This window comes from Aquarana catesbeiana, linkage group LG02, assembly GCF_042186555.1.
Source record: "Aquarana catesbeiana isolate 2022-GZ linkage group LG02, ASM4218655v1, whole genome shotgun sequence".
In the NCBI taxonomy this organism is placed as follows: Eukaryota; Metazoa; Chordata; class Amphibia; order Anura; family Ranidae; genus Aquarana; species Aquarana catesbeiana.
Genome location: NC_133325.1, coordinates 64,016,959 through 64,032,906, shown reverse-complemented (window position 1 = coordinate 64,032,906; position 15,948 = coordinate 64,016,959). Strand labels below are relative to the sequence as shown.

The window sequence follows — 15,948 nt, the reverse complement described above, 5'->3', positions numbered from 1 at the left end:
ATGAAAGCTATTACATCGGGCAATTCAGCTCTCTGCTGATCCGGGTGGCTTGCCTCTTCCTCTGCACAGGTGAGGCTGTATGGGGCACAGGAAGACCAGGCTGTATTGGGCACAGGCAACGCTGTATTGGGCACAGGTCACGCTGCATTGGGCACAGGTCACAGCTTGCCTCTTCCTCTCCTCTCTCTTCCCCAAGCTGGGAGACTGTGCTGGCGGTGCTCTCATCCTCACTGGGCCCCACTTGGCTGTGGGCCCCATAGCGCCCGCATGGGTCGCTATGGTGGTAGTTACGCCCCTGAAGAGGAATTTTGTGTTAATAGAAAAATAAAAAAATTGGTAGCAGCAGTTTTAAACTGTGTGTTACCAATACAGCATCATAATATTCTGTGCACAGCTCTGAAGGGGGAGCGCCCCAGAGATGTGTTAGCGTGTTTATGTGAGGTTGCTTAAACACTTGGATTTTCTACCTTATGTTATCCTTCCATGTACATGCTGTATACTTCTGTACCTTTGTGAGTATGCATTTTATTTGTTGCTTTTTATTTTAATAAATTCCTTTTTTACTCGGGTAATGCACTAGGGGTTTGGCTTCCCCTTTTTTGTTTTTGTAGTTCCACATGGGATATCCCCATCCGAGGAAGGCTGCATCCACTGGTCATTGGACCGCGTATGTGATGTGACATTTGTTGGCTATCTCTCTAACAAGAACCACTGAGAGAGTTTGGCTGTTTCTTCTTGCTAGTCTTTACAATGTATAACAATACCAAATGCAAATGGACCACATGGCATAAAACACCTTGTTAGAATGTAAAATCTCTAAAAATGTACAGTGTAATGGTAATCTATAGTATTTTTTAAAGTAAACTCATCTAATGCCTGGATAATAGAAACAGAGGACATAACCACAAAATGCTGGCTGGACACGCTGGGTTGGCGGCCAGGCTCAGGTGTGTCCCCCGCTCCCCATCCTGCTTTTCAGCATGACGTTGGAGGCTGGTCTGGGTTGGCTATCCCTGCTGGGGCTTCCCCCCTTACTGCTACCTGCACCTGCATCTTCTACTTTCTCCCTCGTTACATCGTTTCCTTTGGCACATTGTCCCGATCTCACCGGCACCAGGTAATTCAGCCTTCACCTTACTACTTTCATGCACAATATCCAGCCTAATTCCCCTCTCTCACCCCTCTTTCCTCCCCCCCTCTCCCTTGTCCTTTTTCTCCTTTTCCTTTCTTTCTTTTCATTCACCTGTTCCTTATTTTTTTGTTTTCCCTCCAGCACTTCACCCCTTCACTTCAACCTGTTTCTCACTCTTTTCACTCTTTGTTCCACCTTATGGTTCACCCACACTCTCCTTCATGCTCTGGGCACCACATCCACTAGCCCTCCCTCCTTCATTAGGTCCCTATATTGGGGTCCTTTAGTCTATTCCTTTTTCCATCTTCCACCCAGTCTCCACCCTCACCTTTCCACTTGTTACCATAGGGATGTCGTCGCTGCGGGTTTATGCTGCCTGGACAGGTCCCCTCAGCTCCGGGACTGACATTAGTGACCGGGTTGACATGCACGGCTGTGCTCCCCCCTCTGCGCAATCACACGCATGTAAGTAGTAAAGACAAATGCATGGATGTGTGAGGGGATGTAGCACATTCCCTGCATTTGCCTACTCACTTTTCCGACTATGACTACTTCCCTACCAATACTTTTATCTTTTCAGATATCTATTACGGTCTTGCTCCTGACGAGTGACTTAAAGGTCCCGAAACGCGTAGAACTAACAACTACCGTTACAATCACCCATTCATGTATTCACCCTGACCGCTTTCCCCACCAAGTATTATTTCTCTTTTCCCAATGTGATGCTTTAATGCATCCTTTTACTGATTTCAGTATTATCTACACTGCAATTAATCACGCCCTTATGTGACCCGTGCAACTGTAAAATACTGCCTTACATTTTCTACTAGAGTCTAGATGCAAGTTTTTTAATAATTATTTTCCTACTTATCTTATCTCCACTATTATTTCTAATGACGCTTTAATGCGCTAGCTACTTTTATGAGTATTTCTACAATACAATTAATCATGTTATTACGTGACCTGTGTATCTGTAAAATACTGTTTTGTAACATGACAATGTACCTATATGTGATGATTTATCTTGAAAAAATGACATACTACATGCAATGTATTTTCAATCTATGTTCTAAAAATAATTGACTCTACTAATAAACCATTCTTAATTCATTTCTTTACTGCATCCGTGTGCTTCACTCAAAGTCCCGCCCCTTCATAAACCTTTCTATCATTTTGTATTAAGGAATCTCTAAGTATATCAAAACAAGAAAAGCAAAAACCATAGCTCGCAAAAAAAAAAAAATTAGACCTATTAGATTTCCTTATTTATTAATCTGGTTATACAACAAATAACAGTATATCTTAACTGAACCCAAATATACTGCACCTAAACAACTAAACACTATATCAATAAAAATAATCAAATTTTATATATATATATATATATATATATATATATATATATATATATATATATATATATATATATATATATGTATATATATATATATATATATATATATATATATATATATATGTATATATATATATATGCACAGGCAGTCCCCGGGTTACAAACAAGATAGGGCCTGTAGGTTTGTTCTTAAGCTCAATTTGTAAGTAGGAACAGGTACATTTTTTAAGTGTAGCTCCAGCCAAAAATAGCTTTTTGGAAGGGTTATGGAAGGGTCAACAACCCTGTAAGGTTTGTTTTGCTGTCTGTGCCCCTGTTCAGAAGATTTCATCTCACTTTCTGTCCCTATGACAATTGGATTTTAAAAATTTTGGGTTTTTGTGGAAACAAGGATTGGTGATAAACCTTCAGTAGAGACTTCTTTTTTCCATGATAACTCTTACAGGAGTGAATTTCCCTTCCTAGAGGTAGATTTCCTCTCACTTCCTGTTGTCTCCCTCCGTTTGTAAGTAGGAGTTGTTTGTAAGTCGGATGTTTGTAACCCGGAGACCCCCTGCATATGTATTTTTTTAATAAAGATCTGTAGGTTTAAATGGGTATTTAAGTATTTGTATATTACTTTAGTGTGACTATTTACAGAAAGATTTTGTTTTGTTTTTTCTCTGGCCAGCGCTTCATTTGTTACATATTTCTTTTTATACTTCATTAAATAGAACCAGTTTCAAAGTTATATAAAAATCTTAAGACCTTAATATTATTTTTATTTAAGTTTCAATGAAGGAATTTTTCAAGATACATTTTGCCATAATCCCAACCTATACCTTTAAATATTCCAACAGAAGCCATTCTATTAAGAAGCGAGCCATCTATTATTTAATAAATAATGGCGATAATGTGTGGACGGAACGCTGAGACTTTAAATTAAACTCGACGGTTTCAATGAATTTTAAAAGATCTATTCCTGGTTCTTCGCCGTCTAAACTGTTGAGCGTGGTGTTCAGCAGATCTGTTTTGAATTAAAGACAAATGTATCATTTATGCCAGCACGCTGTTCTAGCCTTTCGGGTTCCCGGGGGAATTGGCCGCTTGCACTTGCAAATTTAAAATACAAGTAGGTAGTGAAGTGTTTTGATTTTGCATTAGCCTTGTAAATAACCTCTTTGGCTCACTGTTAAACAACGTGAAGTGAATGGATAATGAATTCTTACTGTTAGGATGTCGTAACTCCCTGCTGAAAACTGCTTTCTTGAAGACACCATGCCTGTTTTAGGGTCAATAAAGAACTTTCCATCCTCATTCCCATCTACGATGCTATAGGAAATCTCTGCATTGGGGCCCTCGTCTTTGTCGAACGCAAAGGCTCTGTAAATGGGTTCACCCCGTTTTTTCCTATCTCTCTCGGGAAGTTTGATTTGATAGACCTTCTCTGGAAACTGAGGCTTGTTATCATTTTCGTCCAGAACTTGAACAATGACCCAGACTGTGGACTGCTTGGGTGAAGGACCTCCATCACTGACTGTCACCTGAGGAAAAACAAAACTTCTGATTAGCTGATGTTATATTTAGATGTTATAAAGCCATAAATTACAAAGTAAAACTGAACTCTCCTGCTGGATTTTTTATTTAGTTAATATTGTGAAGAAAGCAATATAAGCAGTTGGAACATGTAAAGAGTGGAACATCCAACTTCCGGGGGGACAGGAAAAGCACTGGGAATGGAGGCATGGGGTTCTTGAAGTTAGCATATCCATTAAAGTATATCTTAGACTGGCACAGAGAAAGGTTTGGTAAGTAAAGCTTTTTCTATTGATTTGTTTGAGTGCAGAAGAGCAGAGAATGGGAATTACTTTATCAGTATGCTGCTTATCTTTTATTGTCCATTTAACAGTCTGTAGGCAGTTACTGCTTATCGGCAAAGAGATGACCTTGGCCATGTTGTCTGATCAAACAGAATTACAAATTATTTGACAGAAACACATATATGTATTTAAACTGTATATTTAGGTGTTTGCTAGAGGCACATCTTTACGTGACTGTCATTTTTAAAATGTCACTTTAATTGGTGGTTAGATCAAGAAGGCACTATACCTGCAATCCCTTCCTTTCTCCCAAATTCTTGATTGGGCAAAGCTCTGGAACTCCCTTCAGCTTCCCACGTGCTCCTATTGGCTCATTACTATGATGAGCTGCCTTGCTAGCCAATAGGAAAACAGTACCAGAAAGTGCCAGGGCTTTACCGGTTCAGAATATTTTGTTATAGAAAAGTGGTGAATGTTCTCAAGACTATATACAGCAACCCCAGTTTCTATCTTCTGCGAGATATCCCAAGAACCAAATGACTGAAAAACCTTAATAAAGAGTGTTTCCACCAAGCATGAGCCGTAAGGTTGTATAAGTTAAGCTGCCAAAGATGGATCTGCTGCTGAACCAGCCAAGATTCGATCCTTCTATGGGCAGGCTGATTGTACCCAAGCTGATCCATCGATCAACTTGAGTACAACCAACTGTCAGATTTAGAATATGTGATTATTGCCAGTGGCTATAGCCATAGCAGGAATCACAGTTTTACTGGCAGGGATGGCTCCCTGTGACATATCCCCCCACCTGCCAGGAGAACACTTTAACTCTGCAGAAGGGATTCCCCCATCAAAACAATTAGTTATTGCAGAAAACAAAACCACATAATCTATGGCCTGCTTTAGCCCTCTGCATTTATTTTGAGGGAGGACAAGCCTTGCAGCCTACAAATGCCTATATGACTGTAGCTAAATAAAGCTTTTAATCTGTTGCCTCAAACTGATAGGGTTGTTTTATGACACCCCTCTGACTTTGAAAATAACAAAATATATATATCAATTTAGATATCAACTATTTCAAAGCTAGATGAAGTCCCATGAGGGCCACATTTATGTGCTTTCCAGTACCACTGTCTAAATGATCACTTTCACAGCTTCAAGTAGTTCAGCAAAGTACCAAAAGTGACCTGGGCAACATCATGCTTGGTCCAATAGGATAACAATTAGCTGGCTGACTCCAGAGCCCAGGGGAGCAAATCAAAATATATATGGGTACAGTGAATAAGCCAAGTCCAAACTGATTTCCCCAGTCTCTGCTAAAATACGCATTAAAAGCCAGCCAGCCTAAACAGGTTTATTTACTAGTAACACCTCGTCGCTCATCCTGTGTTTAAATCGATGTCAGGAAGCCATTAGAACTAATTTTCTTGGCATCCCTTTAATGAGTCGAAAAATCTAAGTGCAGAAAAAGAAAGGATTTCACTCTGCAAGATTACGTCTGATTACTTTGTCTACATATTCACTAACAACTGCCAATTATTTGTTATATTTAGAAGCTAGTAGACAATACAACTAAATGCAATTAGCTAAAGGCTGATTAGCTTGAGAGTACCAGAAAAGGTAACAGAGAAGGGTAATCAGGTCATAAAATAGGATAAAGAGTTGTACAAAGAAAAAGATTTGTTCTTCCAGCATACTGTAGGCTTCCTATAGTACATATGAGCAATCGATGCAACTGAATTCTCCAGTTGGGGAACCAGCCCAACCTGGAGTTAGGCTTTGAAGGATCATTCCTTCCCAAAACTTATATTTTAGTTTTTGTAGGTGCTAGTGAGTAAAACCACCTCACAATTTCTTATAGATCTCAGGCACTCTCTTGGGGCGATATCTGCTCTTGAGTCCCCTGGTTTGCACCATTATGAAGGTATCCCACTCTTCTGTTGGGTTCTTTATTTAGTTAATATTGTGAAGAAAGCTATAGAGCAGTTGGAACATGTAAAGATTGAAACAGCCAACTCCTGGGGGGGTGGGGGGGTGGAGTAAAGGACTGGGGATGGAGGCAGAGGGTTCTTGATGTTCCATTAAAGCATATCCTTGTTTAAAGTGTATGTATAGCATTTTTTACATGTTAGAACCCTGGGCTCCATGCAAGAGATTTCCCCTAACCAACTGTTTGTGGGACAACATTCTACTAGACAAGTAGAAAGGAAAATTCTTCAACAGGAAAACAGACAATAAAAAAACTGACAGAGGGTGTAGCATTCCCTTACCTAACTTTAAAACAAAAAAGCATTTTTACTTCTAGTGGTTTCTGAAACACTTGACTGCAACTGACCTCACCAGGGGGCAGCAGGTACAGCAGAGCTACAGTGCAGAGACGGGAGATCAAAGCACAGTTGGGATCAAGCAGGGGTCTTGGTGGGTGGTGGGCTGATGGTAGAAGACAGTCCAGGTCAGAAAAAGAGTGGGCAGTTAACAAGGCTGGAGACAAGAGTGGTCAAGTTCAGGCAAGAGTCTTGGCGAACGGCAAGCAGAGGCTGGTCTGACAGTCAGAGTCCACAATGAAGAAGGCAAAAGACGAGTCATAAGAATAGTCAAGCAATCTGAGTCAGAAACAATAGGGAACATGCTTTAGTGTAATACTATAGGTCTTGCATACAGGTAGTTGGTTTGAAGACACAGCACCAGCCTATTTAAAAGTTTGTGCTTAATTACCCTCCAGGTCTATCCCAGCATCATTAGCATGTGCTAAATGCATGCTGAAAAACCATGACTCAACTGTGGGAAAAGCTACAAGGAAAACGTGGGCTGTAGCAGAGCAGAGATGGAGCTGGAATAAGGCTAGAATTAAGAAATGCCTGGACAGAGCAGGACAGGTGTGTAAAGCCTACATGGAAATCTGAGTCTTCCCAAGTCTACAAAATTTTTTTTCTATAGACAGGGCTTTTTTTCAGCAGGAACGCGGGGGAACACAATTCCGGCACCTCCAGAACTGAATGTATGTAATGGCAAGGGGTGCTGGGTGTGCTGAAGGGTCTATTGATGCTGAGAGGATCTGTTTTTGCAGAGGGAGGGGGGTCTATTGTGGCTGGGGTGGGTCTTATGTTGTTGGAGGTATGTCATTGCTGGGAGGGATCTACTGTTGAGGGAAGGTCTATTGATGCTGGCTGCTGGGGAATCTATAGTTTCTGTAGGGAATCTATTTTTGCAGGGGGGTCTATTGTTGCTGGGGAGGTCTATTGTTGCTGGTGAGGGGTCTATTGTTGCTGGTGAGGGATCTATTGTTGCTCAGGGTGGGTATTATGTTGCAGGGAGTCAATCATCACTAGGAGGGATCTACTGCTGAGGTAGGGGTCTAATGTTGCTGGCTGTTGGAGGGTCGATTGATGCTGGCTGTTGGGAATCCATTGCTGCTGGGGTGGATCTATTGGCGCTGCGGTATCCATTGTTGCTAGATTACTATTTTACTGCTTTTCTTGTTATCATTAACAAATTCCATACAAAATACTTAGCACCACGAATGATACTTGGTTCTCTATTCTCTAAAAGGGGTAGTACTGGGAGGTGGGTAAGGTGTGGAACAAAGGAATGGTGCTCGGAGGTGGGTAGGGGGCAGAGTCAAGGGGTGACTCGAAAGGGAGGAGTTGCTGCACCCATTCTCTGAGAAAAAAAGCCCCGTCTATAGATAAGCACAGGAACTGCAAAAGGCTGATACCTGGTGAAATTCAGGTACTTACACTGATTGCATTTAAAAAATATATACATTTAAATATGTTATTAATGAATACAAAGCAATTCACATTAATTTACATCTTTTACATCTGCCAACAGATTGTAGATGGCAGATGGCTGTATCTGGCTGTTCAATGATTATGTGTGTTCATGTATGTGGTGTATAGATGGGAGAGCACTCAAGGGGCAGCTTTGTAGAATAAAAGAAATCTTGAATGATCTCTGAAAGTAGACATTAACCCAAGGCTTTACAATACCAAGTATGTATGTTTTTAAGCTTATCTGTCCAACTCAATTTTAATATTCATCAACCTGATATGTTGGGTTGAATTTACAATATTAAAAGTTGTTTTTATGTGATGCATGTGTACTTTTTATTGAGAGGCAATGCACCAATAAAGTCCCATAGCACCTGCTGAGCTACCAGGATTGGGAACGGCTTACTTGTTCACATTTTTCTGGGATGAGGTGCTAACTAGCTCCTAATGCAACCCTTGGTGTACTATTATGCGGGATATTTTCAGCAGCAAGTAAACATGTTGACCCTAAAGATGAATTGAGGTAATTGAGAGACTTTGACAATGACCAAATTATAATGACTAAACAACTGGGTCAGAGCAACTCCAAAACTGCAGCTCTGTTGGGATATTCTGCAGCGGTCAAGAGCTACCAAAAGTGGTCCAAGGAAAGAAAACCAGCAAACCGACAACAGGAACATGGACAGGCAAGGCTTGCTGATGTATGTGGGGATCAAAGGCAGGCCCGTGTAGTCCAATCCAAAAGAAGAGCTCCTGTAGATCAAATTTCTGTAAAAGATAATGCTGCTTCCAATAGAAACATGCAAGAACATAGAGTGCATCACAGTTTGATGCTTATGGGGTTGCGTAGCCACAGACCAGGCTGGCTGCCCATGCTGACCCATATCAACAGCCAAAAGTGCCTACAATGGCCATGTGAGCATCAGAACTGGACCACGGAGCAACGGAAAAAGGTGGCCTGCTCTGATGAATTCAAGAATGGTTTGTGAAACACAACACATTTGAGGTGTTGACCTGGCCTCCAAATTCTCAGGAACTGAATCCAATTGAGCATCTGTGGGATGTTCTGAAAATCAAGTCTGATCCATGGAGGTCCCACCTTGCAACTTACAGGACTTAAAGGATCTGCTACTGATGACTTGGTGCAAGATACTACAGCACTATATATATATATATATATATATATATATATATATATATATATATATAAAAAAAATAAATGTAGCACCCTCTACCATAGGTAGGTGCTAGAGTGAGAATTTTTTTGTCAGGTAGACTGCCAGTGCAGGTAAATTTAGGCAGGCCTAGCTTAGGCTAGGCCTGCTTGTTTTGATCTGGGGGCAGGGAGTGGTTAGTGTAGAAGTGGGTGTGACCACCTGTGCTCTAGTTCTCAGGTGCCTCCCCTGCTTCCAGGGAGAATGTTCTGGAAGAGGGGCAGGGCCTAGGACTGGAGTGGCAGGCAGCTCATGTGAGGAGCCCAGACCAATCCCCAACTGGAATTGGCAGGGGGCAGGCCTCCCATATAAGTTGAGGTAACAGGCCACTGGGGGGAGTTGTCGGCTGGGAGAAGTGGAGAATGGAGTACTAGGCAGCAGCAGGAGGACACCCCCATATGGGGGGCGTGCGCCGATCGCAGGAGGAGGCCCGGGAGAACTGTGAGGGAACTTCACCCTTACACGGTCATGGGTGAAGTCCTCATCTTTACACAGTCATTGATGAGGTGTTCCTGGAGAAGAGGGGCAGGAGAAGCTGTCGGAACGTACGGTCCGGTTAAACTCTCCATCATGGACCCAGGACAGAAAAAGGTCAGTGAGTGTACCACAGTGGAGATCTGGATGTGGAGACATGCCAGGAGGTCTGGGAGGGAACTTCATCCTTACACGGTCATGGATGAGGTTCTCATCTTTACACGGTCAGTGATGAGGAGTCCTGGAACAGAGGGGAGACTGTGGGGGGAATAGTGTAAAATTGATGCAGCCCGGGGGCGCAGGATTTGCAGGCTGGACTAGCTGGGAACAGTAGTCCACCGTTCAGCACATGCTACTAAACTACTAGGCCTCCGGGGAGAGGTACTGCAGACCTCTGGCCTAGTAGCAGCAACCAATCAGAGTCAGCATTAAAGACTATTCAGAGTGGGTTCTTTTGCATATAGAAGAGGATGTGACAAGAAACATAATGTGCTACAGAATAAGTTTGTGTAGGATGGAAGGATTCCTGGGAGCAATAGTCTGCAGGAGTTACGCAGAGGAGGAGCAATAATCTGCATGGTGATGCAGGGAAGAGACTGTAGATGTTATACACGTGCATCATTTCTTCAAGGCTCAAATGAAGTTCTAATTTATAAATATGATGGCAAAGTAATTTGATCTATGGGCATCCCAAATATCCTTTCCCCCAACCAAGTTATCCCCCAATAAACAAAAACAAAACAAAGCAAATGGCTGTTCATTGTCTCAGAAGCGATATATGGAGGTCTGGCAGCAGGGTGACATGGTGGATGTTAATTACTAGTGGCAACACACCGCTACACATATATATATATAATTGCTAATCAGCCAATCACATGGCAGCAACTCAATGCATTTAGGTCTCTAGATGTGGTGAAGGCGACTTGCTGAAGTTTAAACTGAGCATCAGAATGAGGAAGAAAGGACTTTGAATGTGGCATGGTTGTTGGTGCCGGACAGGCTGGTCTGAGTATTTCAAAAACTGCTGATCTACTGGGATTTTCACACACAACCATCTCTCGGGTTTACAGAGAATGGTCCGAAAAAGAGAAAATATCCAGTGAGGGGCAGTTGTGTGGCAGAATGGGCAGACTGGTTTGAGGTGATAGAAAGGCAACAGTAACTCAAGTAACCAATCGTTACAACCAAAGTATGCAGAATACCATCTCTGAACAAACAACACATCGAACCTTGAAGCAGATGGGCTACAGCAGAAAAAGACCACTCCTGTCAGCTAAGAACAGGAAACTGAGGCTACAATTTGCACAGGCTCACCAAAATTGGACAATAGAAGATTGGAAAAACGTTGCCTGGTCTGATCAGTCTCGATTTCAGCTGTGACATTCAGATGGTAGGGTCAGAATTTGACATAAACAACATGAAAGCATGGATCCATCCTGCCTTGTATCATTGGTTCAGGCTGGTGGTGTAATGGTGTGGGGGGATATTTTCTTGGTACACTTTGGGACCCTTAGTACCAATTGAGCATCATTTAAACACCACATCCTACCTGAGTATTGTTCATGACCATATCCATCCCTTTATGACTACAGTGTACACATCTTCTGATGGCTCCTTCCAGCAGGATAATGCACCATGTCACAAAGCTCCAATCATCTCACCACTGGACAATGAGGTCACTGTACTCCAATGGCCTCCACAGTCACCAGATCTCAATCCAATAAAGCACCTTTGGGATGTGGTGGAGAGATTCGCATCATTGATGTGCAGCCGACAAATCTGCATCCACTGCCTGAAGATATCATGTCAGCATGGACCAAAATCTCTGAGGAACGTTCCAACATCTTGTTGAATCTACGCCACGAAGAATTAAGGCAGTTCTGAAGGGAAAAGGGGGTCCAACCCAGTACTAGCAAGGTGTACCTAATAAAGTGGCCGGTGAGTGTATATACAGTATATTGTATATATATATATAGATTTTAAAAAAAAAGATATTCACATTTAAAATAGAAAACCTTTAACTTAAAGTTAAGACAAAAACATTCTAGTTTCCCTTTAATAAATCTATCATTTTCGTGCAGTAACGCAGCCTAGAGTTTTCCTTTGAAAAGGACACCTGAGCCTTCCCTGAGATTTATCACGCTCTCCGATCTCTTTGTCCTGACAATTCCTTCGGCGAGGAGATCTAGTGAAGTTGTATTGAGATGGGATGGCAGCTTTCCACGCTGTTGAGTCAGGTAATTTTGATTATTACACATTGATTGCTCTGCTGTTTATCAACTCAGTAGTTCTCCGCAGCAGCACAATCCCTCCCACTGGAGCTTCTGTTCCATCAAGCTATAACCAAAAGCGCAATTTCACATTGTATCATCCCTCCCGCTGTAATGCTAATACTGAAAAACCGGCTGCCACTATAATCTTACACGAACACCCCGCAGCATGGCTGAAAATCAATAGAGACATGAGGGGGCAGAAAGTAATAAAAAAACATTATCTGGCCGATCACAGAGATTTAATATGGTTTTAGTTCTTAGGCAATAGATTTAACTTTAATTCTGTAAAAAAGATGAAGAAAGAAAAAGATCGCTGCTTAGATAGAATATGACTACATGACATGCAGTGTGTGATTACAGCTATAATAATATGCAGTAAGGTCAGTAATTCAATAAAATTACTTAAAGCTAAACTCCAGGCAAACAGCATAAGCCGCGTATTGAATCAATACATGAGAGCTGTTTTACCTGCGAAAAGGTTTGCATTTCTGTCATTCCAGTTATGGGACTTACACAGCTCTATCTGGTAGGGCAGGAGTCTAACTTTCTCTGCTGCAATTAAATGACGCTTACGATATACACATGAACTTTAATGGCATCCAAGTCTTAGTCTGTAGGGTTCAATATTGCGTTGGCCCACCCTTTGCAGCTATTACAGCTTCGACTCTTCTAGGAAGGCTGTCCACAAGGTTTAGGAGTGTCTATGGGGATGTTTGACCATTCTTCCAGAAGCTCATTTGTGAGGTCAGGATGAGAAGGCCTGGCTCTCAGTCTCCGCTCGAATTCATCCCAAAGGTGTTCTATGGGGTTCAGGTCAGGTTGAGGCAGGCCAGTCAAGTTCCTCCACCCCAAACTCGCTCATCAATGTTTTTTTGGTCCTTGCTTTGTGCACTGGTCCAAATCATTTGGTGGAGGAGGGATTATGGTGTGGGGTTGTTTTTTAGGGGTTGGGCTTGGCCCCTTAGTTCCAGTGAAGGGAACTCTTAAGGCATCAGCATACCAAGACATTTTGGATAATTTCATGCTTCCAACTTTGTGGGAACAGTTTGGTGATGGCCCCTTCCTGTTCCAACATGACTGCGCACCATTGCTTTAAAGCAAGGTCCATAAAGACATGGATGAGCGAGTTTGGGGAGGAGGAACTTGGCTGGCCTGCACAGAGTCCTGACCTTAACCTGATAGAACGCCTTTAGGATGAATTAGAGCAGATGCCACTAAAGTGCATGTACATGTAATGGCAGGCATCCAAATATTTTTGGTAATATAGTGTATTGTCCTTCCTCCAGCCTATAATTGGACAGTGACAACAGAAGCAGCCAACTGAGAAGCTCATCTCTCCGTCACTCTGCTCTCTCCTCCTATCAGGAATTGGATGCAGGAGACCCAATGGGGGTTCCTGGCGAATAGCTTCTGGCTAAAGCCCCATTGAAAGCAAAAGGAGGCTGACAGCTCCTGCAGCTATTCTCAGCTGCTCAGATGTACTCACTCATGGAGCAATTTCCTGCGAATGATTGGCCCAGGACACAGACTATCTGCATCCAGGGCTGATCATTTGCGGTGAATTTGTTCTGTAAGCGATTACATGCGAGCGCCGAGGAATAACTGTAGGAGTTGTCAGCCTCATTTTGTTTTCAATGGGGCTTCGCTCAATGCTAATCGCCGGGAACCCCCACTGGGTCTCCCACATCTAATCCTTAATGGCCTCATCTGCAAGTATAAATGAGGCCTTAAAGTGTTACTAAATCCAGGACCCTGCACTCACTATATCTGGTCTCTCACAGTACACAGAACACAGAAATGCAATTATTTTAGTAATTTTAAACTGCTAAATACCTTTTCTTATCATATGGTAGTCTTGTGACTTCTATTAGTGTCCGGCCACGCACTGGTTAAAGCTTATAGGAGGAGTTTTCATTCTACTCTGACTATCCTATGAGGCTGCAGGACCCCTGACCCTCTATCTGGAAAGTGCTGATTGGCCCTGTGCTGATAACATGCACCCTCCCAAGAAAAAAACAAAAACTCTCTATCAATACACACAAAACTGAGCGTGTGCAGAGTGACTCCAAAGGCTCTGTCTTACCAGGAGATAGATTGGGGACAGTGGAAGAAGGGGAGGATCAGAGAAGACAGGATCAAACAGCGTTTTTTTGCGGAAGAATAACCCCTTAGGTTCCACAGTGAGTATAACAAGCATGCTTTTTACTGCATATACACACTGATTTTACTGTTGTGGGTTTAGTAACACTTTAAGCTTTTTTTTACTCTTTACAAAAAAAAAAAAAAGCTTTGTCTTTAGAAACACTTTAATGGGAAATTGCATGTCAATTACAATTACAATTACAACATAAGCAGTGAGAAGATGCGTATGTTAAACAAATGACGTTTCTGAGCATTATACATCTACATATTACTATTAGGTGCAGTAGGTCTGTGCTTATGGGCTGCAAAGCTTAAGAGACAGCAATACCTGTATAGATGTCAACTACAAGTATTTCTCAAGCATCAATACGTAGCACAATAAAACCTTCCTAAAACAGAAGGCATTTCTTCCCTCCGATATCCCAAAAATAAGAGGATTATACCTCATTTAAGGACAGTGGGCAGAGCCATGCTAATCATTGCTTTACACCCCATTGACCAGATGCACATCCAGTATAGTGCATATATAGCCTAATATTGTTAAGCCATTAATTCCAAACTGCAAACAGATTTTTCCATTTTTTGGCCATTATCAGTCTAGTGTATGGAAATCACGACTTCTATGAAGTAGGGTTTGAGACCCAATGAGCCTCTATAACCATAACCTGCATGGATATACTGTCTCCAGCATTATTTATCAGGAGCACTTACACTATATGTGCTTGTTTATTTTAACACAGAGACAGAGGGTGCAGGTTTATCAGCGGCCCACCCTGATGTCAGAACATCTGTGGGTCCTTTTCCTCTTCCCAACTGGGGTCACACTTCAGGAAAGCCCTCACAAAATAATTGGAGGACCAGCTTTGGCAGGTCCTTAAGGAGCAGGGTCCACCTGGCTTCGGCCTAGGTAGGCCAGAGTACCATGTCCCTGTTAGGAGCCAAGAGAAGTCAGGAAGGATTGAGGCCCTTCCTCTTTGGAGGTTGGACCAAGCACTGTACCCTTGTTCACTTTTTTTATGTGCTTTAATCTCACGGTTCACTTTTTTTGTTCACAGGTTTTGTTCACAGGACAAATATTGCACGATAGAGCTCCATATAAAAGAAAAAAAAAGTTGATGACCAGTAAAAGAAGAAAATGTACTGTGCAAAGACGAGTCTAACGGAGCAGAAGGTTGTGTGCCTATAGGCTCCACTGATGAAAATCCAGTCTCACAAAGCAATTAGAAACTATGGCCTAGACAGGTATGAGAATAGCCTAAAGTAAAAAAAAATGCAGCAATGAGCAAATATGATTGGCTTGATTTATGAGCATAAAATTATCAACATATATATTTTATCCTCATAAAGCAAGCCAATCATATTGGCTCATTACTGCATAGTACAGGCCTATATGGATATGCATTTGTTGATGTCAAAATATCTTATTTCCCAATACAAGTTTGCAAAGACAGCTTAAAGCAGGTCAAATGCAAGTAAAAAGGAGATCAAATGCAGGTCACATAAACCTGTAAAGAATCGATCTAAGAAATATCTCAAATAGATGTAAAAGCAAGCCCATCGAAACAAGCCCACAGCCCTTCAACATAGGCTCAGTCTGGACTTTATTACTTTTTCTCAGTACAAGTCTACCGATCCGCTATGAGGGGCTGAAAACACACAATCTACTGATGAGCCATCTTATCTCAGTAGTCTTTCAGCACAATTGTCAATTGCTCTTGAGTGCCAATACAGAGAGCCAGTAGAGGGAGGATTGCCAATCTTCATGTGAATGTCTACGGAAAATCACTGAACAG

At 42.0% G+C, this 15,948-nt stretch overlaps 1 protein-coding gene across 9 annotated transcripts in view; it reads right to left on the bottom strand.

The window, feature by feature from the left end:
• FAT3 (FAT atypical cadherin 3) overlaps positions 1 to 15,948 on the bottom strand; it is a 974,406-nt gene that overhangs the window by 276,761 nt on the left and 681,697 nt on the right. For all 9 annotated transcript variants that reach the window (XM_073612988.1, XM_073612979.1, XM_073612983.1 and 6 more), the window contains one exon: positions 3,695 to 4,009. In XM_073612988.1, the coding sequence (XP_073469089.1) occupies positions 3,695 to 4,009 (315 nt within the window). The remainder of the gene's footprint in view (positions 1 to 3,694; positions 4,010 to 15,948) is intronic.